Source organism: Epinephelus fuscoguttatus, linkage group LG9 (assembly GCF_011397635.1).
Source record: "Epinephelus fuscoguttatus linkage group LG9, E.fuscoguttatus.final_Chr_v1".
NCBI classification, from domain to species: domain Eukaryota; kingdom Metazoa; phylum Chordata; class Actinopteri; order Perciformes; family Serranidae; genus Epinephelus; species Epinephelus fuscoguttatus.
In genome coordinates, this window is record NC_064760.1 from 27,108,572 (window position 1) to 27,116,885 (window position 8,314).

The 8,314-nt window shown below is 41.5% G+C and overlaps 1 protein-coding gene across 1 annotated transcript; it reads left to right on the plus strand.

The window, feature by feature from the left end:
- The first annotated feature begins 1,070 nt into the window (after positions 1–1,070).
- fbxl3l (F-box and leucine-rich repeat protein 3, like) lies at positions 1,071–8,311 on the plus strand. The gene is made up of 5 exons (XM_049586670.1): positions 1,071–1,220; positions 3,078–3,438; positions 3,696–3,818; positions 4,092–4,263; positions 4,812–8,311. Exons 2-5 carry the CDS (start codon positions 3,079–3,081, stop codon positions 5,453–5,455), a joined length of 1,299 nt encoding a protein of 432 aa, XP_049442627.1. The 5' UTR covers positions 1,071–1,220; position 3,078; the 3' UTR covers positions 5,456–8,311.
- The last annotated feature ends 3 nt before the right edge of the window (positions 8,312–8,314 follow it).

Sequence of the window (8,314 nt, forward strand, 5' to 3'; positions counted from 1 at the left end):
ACAGTTTGTATCCACCAGTATAACTGATTAATTTTGTAGCAATCACAGCATGATAAATAGAAAGCTATACAGGAAACAGAAATGGGTAAAGGTGGACTAAATGGCCGAATAGACAAGTATGCCAAATGGAAAACACACAAAGACAACATCAGGGCTGCCAAGTCATTAAAAGTAATCATAAAGTAGTCTTCACCTGCTGCCAAAATCAAAGCTCAGATCTGCCCATGGTGGCGAGAACAACAGAAATACTACGATTATATTGTGCTTATGAATATAAAAGAATGGTCATAAATGCATACACATATATCTTAAAGTATAAAGTATACTGATGGCAGCCAAGCAGTAGCTGACTCACTCCCCCAGCCATCCACTTGACAAAGACATCCAGCAGCATAAACAATAGACAGGCATCAAGGTGCACAAACAATAATCTTTAATAGTGTTGGCTTTTATTAGCAGCAGGAAAAGGAAATGCAGACATGAGGAAGCATAATAATCCTGAATGTCAAAGTGCAAGTAGTACTATAAATGAACGGCTTTGTCAGTGATGTTAGTTTAATATTTTCTTGATAATAAGATTCTACACTGTGTAACCTTGCGGTAAATGCAAAAGCGTGTAATACATTAATTAAACATGATGGTGTTTAACCTGCAGCTGTGCTCCTGGGGAGACTAAAACACCGATATAGTGTCCACTTGTGTTTATTAATGACCCTTTTTCACTCTCTCTCACACACACTTTGACACACTGACCTACTTTCCCAGTACCCGTGCACATAGTATCTTGTGCTCTCAGCCCACGGGTCACGACGCACACGTACGCAGTCACGAGCACGCGCGTACACACACATTGTTGTAAACAAATAAGTCATATCAAAGGTAAACTCTCTTTACTACAGTAAACAGAGACGGGAGCATGTTATGTGTTGATGTTTTATTGATGCAGACTCTTCCTCTGCATGTGCATGCTGCTGGTTGGAGATGCAGCAGAGCAGATCCATGTTTTCCTCCGCTCACGTGTACCGGCTGCTCGGCAGCGCCCGTCAAGCTGTCTAAAGCCAAGAGGAGAGCTTATTATGGGAGCTGCTCCTGCTGTCCTATATCAGCGACAGCCAGCATTTCTGCAGTCATCTCCAGCCATGGCTCCGAGTGAACGCTGTCTCCTCCACCACCGGCAGAGCACAACACCCAGAGGAAAGTGTGGCTTTTGAGCTGTTCATGTAAGTAACACACGGTGTTTGTTTCTGTGTGTGTTATTATATGCTCGGATATCTGTGAACGTGTCTATCTGGCGCCACAAGTGGTTTATCTGTTCACTTGAGTTCAGCTCAGTTCAGCTGGTATAGATTAATAAGAAGGATTTTAATATGGGTTGCACATATCTTGCTCTTAAATAGGTGTCCACAGAGTCACCAGGGTATCAAGCTTCAAAATATGTTGTTGTTTATTGTTATTTAAATAGGCTGGGCCGACATGTCTGTGAGCAGAGTTTACAAGCCCAGTATTTACTGTTGAAACTTGTAGCTGAAGCCTCAGAGAAGTGAGGATACACATATTAAACTCTATTTAAAAGACTTCTATAATTAAGCAGGAGTCAGTGATGATTCTTTTAATTTGGAAAAACAGTGTGGTCACATTTCAGTAAGGCTTGCAATGCTGTGGAAAAATGAGTCCACCGTTAAAACTTAATGAATGGGTGACATTTCATATGGTGCTTGATGCATGCAGTATATAGATTACATCAGTTTATACTGAGTGAAACGTTGCTTTCACTACTGGGGGGAAATGTCAGTAAAAAAGGACTCAGCATCACTTTTTATTTTTTATTTATTTATTCATTTATTTTGACATGAGAGTGTCATTATTCCACATCCATCAGTATACAGTATTTGACAGGGGTTCTCAGCAGTGGCAGTTTTCATGTTCATGCAGGCAACAGTGGCGTAAGAAAGTTATGACGGGCCCCAGTGCATGCTATCCTGCATGTATTGCCTCAACACAAATAGAGACTTGACGTTTGACAGCATCAGTATATATTATACCCAACAATCATCACTGCATATCTGACAAAAAAAAATCAACGACAGTAAGAAATTAATCATTTTATTGAATAGTTTTATAGTATATTGATAGATTTTATTGCTCATATAGAAAAAGCATGGAATTTTGCTTTAGATAGATACTGACTATTTTAAAAAAGGAAAAAGAAAAAAAACATGGCACAGATGGGTTAATCTTTTTGAGGACATTTAGCAAATGGCACCATTTTTAATTCTGTAACATACTTCTTTTATCATTCCTCTTTAAACACAGATATATTTCCAAGGTGGCAATCTGATTTATATGCAAAGGGCCACTCTCACTCTCTCTCCATGGGCCCCACTGTCTATATTTTTGCCCCTGGCATGCAAGCTTGCTTAATATGAGTGATATTTTTGAACTTAGTAGGGATAAAAGAACATGGATGTGAGCAGCTTTCAGTGCACTTTGCATTTTCATTAAAACCAGTGGTAGATTAATAAAGTGTAAACTGTATGATAGAGTGAGCAGTTAGTTTAATAAACAATTATTTTTTTAAATACCACTGATTTGTTAGAGTCATTACCAGACAATGGGTTGAAAACAATTTAAAAGGCAGAATATTAAAAACAAACTTTCAGTAAAGATACTCATCAAGTTTTACTGCACCTCGGACATGGGGTCAAAAGCAAGGATTCCAAAAAGGTGGAGATATTTATCCTTATAACCATGCTGTTTAAGAAATGACAGGCAGTGATAATATTGAAAGCCGAAATACCTCTTGATGTCTTGTTATTGAATAACTACACTATTCTATGTGGGCAGGGAGAGAAAAAAGAATTTTACTTCAGGTGAATTTAACAGTCATCCAGCATTTTGCCAGGTTCCAGCCACAAGCTGAGATTGTGGTAACCACTGATACTCTCAGGTTGTACTACTCTATTTAAAACCATCAAAGAAAAGCATAGTTATGCTGATGCATAGAGGTATTTACTGTTTGCATTTATTGTTGAAGAATTTCTAATCTCACAATGCCACTGTGTGCTGATTTGCTTCAGAATGAAAAGAGGAAGGACAGGTCTCAAATCAAAGTGCCAACACTTCCTCTCCCATGAGGAGAGGGCTAAGAGACAGAAGCGGGGGATGTCCAGCTTCACCCTGACCTCAGCAGAGGACTGGGGTAACCTGCCCCACCACGTCGTCCTGCAAATCTTCCAGCATCTGTCACTGGTAGACCGGGCCAGGGCCTCGTCTGTGTGCCGCGGCTGGAATGACGTCTTTCACACCCCTGATCTGTGGAGGAGGTTTGAGTTTGAGCTCAATCAGTCGGCGACATCCTACCTACGCTCTACTCACCCTGACCTCATTCAGCAGATTATCAAAAAGCACGCCCAGCACCTGCAGTACGTCAGCTTCAAGGTAAGAGCCTTCCCTGCTGTCACCCATTTCTCCTCTCCTTTCACCTCCTCCTCCATTTTCACAACACAGCTGCCTTGGAAACAATATGTGGCCTCGTTAATGAAAACCATCTGCTGCAGAACGGATCGTGACACCTCAGCTGCCTTTGAATTAACACATAGGCTGAGATTATTCTTACAGTACATCTATGTCTTTCCATTTCCTTTTGTGTGTTTTTATAACTGTACCTAAATGGTGAATATCTGCTGGTAAATCAGGTGGACAGCTGCACAGAATCTGCAGAGGCGGCATGTGACATTCTCTCTCAGCTGGTGAACTGTACCATTAAGACCCTGGGGCTGATTTCCACAGCGCGGCCCAGCTTCATGGATGTGTCTCAGGTAAGAGATTGCCTCTGCTTCATATGCACATCTCAACACGTTCACTGCTGCCCTGTTTGTTCTACACAAAGAGCTGGATTAGTCAATGTCGACCATTTGCATGTCAAACTCAAGACTGTTGTTATCTCCCTCTTCTTTTATAATCAGTTATTGTGCAGTGATTTTATTTTGGCAAAAATATCCCTGAATTATGCATTTTTTTTTGCAAAGCTTCTGCATATTTACTTAGTATAAGATGTTCTGGTTTAATCAGCATTGTTTATTCGTCCTCAGGCCCACTTTGTGTCGGCACTGACAGTCGTGTTTGTCAACTCCAAGTCCCTCTCCTCCATCAAGATTGATGATACGCCAGTGGACGACCCATCCCTGAAGGTGCTGGTTGCCAACAACAGTGACACCCTGAAGTTGCTGAAGATGAGCAGCTGTCCTCATGTCTCCCCAGCAGGTCACTATAGTGTTTTTTTAAAAGGGAATTATCTCGTTTTCTTTTTATTAGTCAGCACAGTAGAGAGTGGGCCAGAAATGGGAAGAGAGAGAAAGGGGAAATGATGTGCAACAAATTTCGTTGACTGGCATAGGCGGATTATGAGACAATGGGCCCCCGGGCACAGACCCACCACCTCTCCTCTTTTTTTGTGTCTGTTTTCTTGCCCTTTTTGTAGTGATTTTGAGTCTCTGTAGTTGATTTGTATCGTCATATTGTGTCTTTTTGTGGTTGTTTTGCCCCCTTTTCTTAGTCTTTGTGAGTCTCTTTGTGTCTCTTTACAGCTGTTTTGCGTCTCTTACCGATCATTCTGTGTATCTTTGTGGCCAAAGGGCCAACAGGGGCCCTGACACTTAGGGACTCTGGGCCTGTGCCTAGTAGGCTTTAAGTACGAGTACAGTTAGTGTATTATATTCTTACACCACCAGGATGTTTGCGACTAACAGATAGAGATCATTAATATATTTTAGTCTGTAATCATATGTCCTGACTTCTCTCTCTGTCCTCAGGTATCTTGTGTGTTGCAGACCAGTGCCATGGACTCAGGGAGCTGGCGTTAAACTACCATCTCCTGAGTGATGAGCTCCTGCTCGCCCTCTCCTCTGAAAAGCACGTCCACTTGGAGCACCTGCGCATTGACGTGGTGAGCGAAAACCCCGGGCAGACGCACTTTCACACCATCAAAAGGAGCAGCTGGGAGGCTTTGGTCCGACACTCACCCAAGGTCAACATCGTGATGTACTTCTTCCTGTATGAGGAGGAGTTTGAGCCCTTCTTCCGCGAGGAGACTCCCGTCACCCACCTGTACTTTGGCCGGGCAGTTAGCAAAGAGATGCTGGGACGCATTGGGCTGAACTGCCCTCGACTGGTGGAGCTGGTGGTGTGCGCCAACGGCCTTCAGCCCTTGGATGAGGAGCTGATCCGCATTGCTGAACGCTGCAAAAACTTGACTGCCATCGGGCTAGGCGAGTGTGAAGTGACCTGCAGTGGCTTTGTGGAGTTTGTGAAGATGTGCGGGGGCAGGCTGACTCAGCTGTCAATCATGGAGGAGGTGTTGATCCCAGACAGCAGCTACAACATGGAGCAGATCCACAGTGAGGTGTCCAAGCACCTCGGTCGTATGTGGTTCCCTGATATGATGCCCACCTGGTAGGCTGATATGAAGCCAGGGTGGAGTATGTGACTTTTATGGACAGTTACTGTATGGATGTGCATCCACAGTTACGCATTTTATTGTTGAACTGATGTCTCAGCCTGCAGTGTGATTCTCTCAGATGAGAGACAGTTTCTCTGTCATCAGTGATCTCTCATTTCTAAAGCTTCTAAAGCACTTGTATTTTTACCTGCAGTAAATTTAATTTAAGACTGAAAATGTTTCCCTCTTTAAAACATTTGCAGACTGATTTCTGTCTGGCTATCTTGTGAGCAGTCAGCTTTCTTTCTATGCATCGATACTGTGATGTGAAATCTTAGATGCACCAGGCTCTTTCAGTCTATGAATTATGGTCTGAAGTTACAGTTGCTCACTGCAACCTTTCAATCAGTATGTGTTAAGGATGTGGGTCTGCCATCTGCTGGTTGCTTTTGTTTCAAGCATCACACTTCAGAATTGATCTTGAACAGCATCTGTGATAATATCATCAGTGAATATTGTTTAATGAATTCCACGTTATTTTGTGGTGAAATGTTGTTCTTTACTTTATGGCTTCATCCCTCTAAGTCTCAAATCACTTCATCTACTCATCTTTAAAGGGACAGTTCACCTAAAAATCAAAAATACATATTTTTCCTCCTACCTGTAGTGCTATATATCAATCTAGATTGTTTTGGTGTGAGTTGCTGAGTGTTGGAGATATCGGCCGTAGAGATGTTTGTCTTCTCTTTAATAAAAGATGGCAAGCGGGTCACAGCGCAGAAGGAAGGCAAAGAAGAAAGAAGGCCTCCTCCTCTGGGCTGAGTTGTAACAATAGCTAGCTTAGTGGTAGCAGCAGATACATGGTTCCTTCTTCACAGTGATATGCTTAGCAGGTATAGTTCGGTAAAAAGAAAATAGTTCCTACATGAAACTGCTCACAACTCGGTCTGTGGATTATCTTGAGTAAACAGTTAACATTTTCTGGAAAGAGACATTGCTGTTGAGCTTTTCAAATGTATTTGTTTGGCTCTTTAAGCACCACAAGCTGAGTGCCATCTAGTTCCATTATATTTAAGAGAAGGCAGACATCTCTACAGCTGATATCCCCAACACTCTGCAGCTCACGCCAAAACAATCAAACTGATAAATAGCACTATAGGTAAGAGCAAAAATGTGTTTTCTAATTTTAGGTTGAAGTGTCTCTTTAAATAATTTTTTTTCTTCATTTCCCAGGACACAGTTTGAGAAGTCTGAAGTCGGTGCATCCAGCCGTTGATAGAGAGAGCACCAACAATAGTGATACTAAAGCAGCACAGAGAGAACAAGAATTTCAAGTCAAGTCAGTGCAACAGGCACACCTTCATGAAAAACACAATGGGTCTTGTATTCCTTTCTATTTGTGTTTGTGTCAGTAGAGACTTCAATATATCATCTTAAACCACCACATTTTAATTTGGTATTTCAGCACTGGCTAAGACAGATGAAGGTTAACACACCAGATGTCTTCACTGCGCTCAAAATAGAAGCCTCTAAGTGTTTCTTTTTTTATCGTGATTTTTTTTTTTTTTTTTTTTTTTACCACATGGTGCAAATTTATTTTGTGCAAGATGGTTCAGGTTCCAGATCCGTGCTGTAACACACGCTCTATTAAAGGGACAGTTCACAACAAAATCAAAAAATACGTATTTTTCCCTTGTAGTGTTATTTATCAGGCTAGATTGTTTTAGTGTGAGTTGCTGAGTATTGGAGATGTCTGCCTTCTCTCAAATATAATATAACTAGATGGCACTCAGCTTGTGGTGCTCAAAGCGCCGAAAAAGTACACTTGAAAAACTCAACAGCAGTGTTTCTTTCCAGAAATCATGATCCAGTTACTCAAGATAATCCACAGACCTGTTTGTGAGCGGTTTCATGTGGGAACTATTTTGTTTCTACTGAATAACATCCGCCGACCATATCACCGCAGGAGGAAGTATCTACTGCTAGCTCATCTAGTACCACTGAGCTAGCTAACATTACATCTTACATTTTGTCACGAGCATGAGACTCTTGTCCGTGAGGAGATGCACACGTCCTTCTGCGCAGTGATACGGTTTGCAGGTGTAGTTTGGTAGAAAGAAAATAGTTCCTGTATGAAACTGTTCACAACAAGGTCTGTGGATTATCTTCAGTAACTGGGTCATGACTCCTAGAAAGAAACATTCATGGTGAATTTTTCCGACAGATTTTTCTTTGGCGCTTTGAGCACCATGAGCCGAGTGCCATCTAGCTCCATCATATTAGAGAGAAGGCAGACATCTCTATGGCTGTAACTCACACCACAGCAATCAATTTGATAAATAGCACTACAGGTAACAGTAAAAATGTTATTTTGATTTTGGGGTGAACTGTCCCTTTAAAACCGTTTTAAAAAAATGTTCTGTTTTTGTATATTCGTCTGATATATTTACATGTTTGTTATATGTGTGCAGCAGTGATCGGGTTGCTCAGGTCTGGAGGAGCTCTTTTTAATTGTGACTGCTGTGTTTTATTCTCAATAAAACAAAAATAACTTAAATGCAGCGTGTTCTTGTATCTGTAATACGATCAAGCCTCATCTCGGATGTTTCAATGTCTGTTTTTCTGACTTTGTCCTGTTTGACCTTTCTGCAGCTTTTTATTCTCAACGCTAGAGAGCAGCAGTGATCTAACTGGAGGCAGTGGGACCTTATATAAGCAGAGCTGCTACTGTATAATGAAGTATGCCAATGATAACTCAGCCCTTTTTACAAGTGGATTCGGCTTGTGCACACTCCATTTCCATAAAAAAAGCGCCAGACTTCGTAGTTTGGGATTCTTTTCTTCTGATTCTTCTGAATTTACCTTTTGGGTTGTTTG

Bases quoted from the DNA above. Each gene is read 5' to 3' on its own strand.
- fbxl3l (XM_049586670.1), top strand. From the start codon at position 3,079: ATGAAAAGAGGAAGGACAGGTCTCAAATCAAAGTGCCAACACTTCCTC. The intron at 3,819-4,091 runs GTAAGAGATTGC...ATTCGTCCTCAG, and splicing joins GCTTCATGGATGTGTCTCAG to GCCCACTTTGTGTCGGCACT. The intron at 4,264-4,811 runs GTCACTATAGTG...CTCTGTCCTCAG, and splicing joins TCCTCATGTCTCCCCAGCAG to GTATCTTGTGTGTTGCAGAC.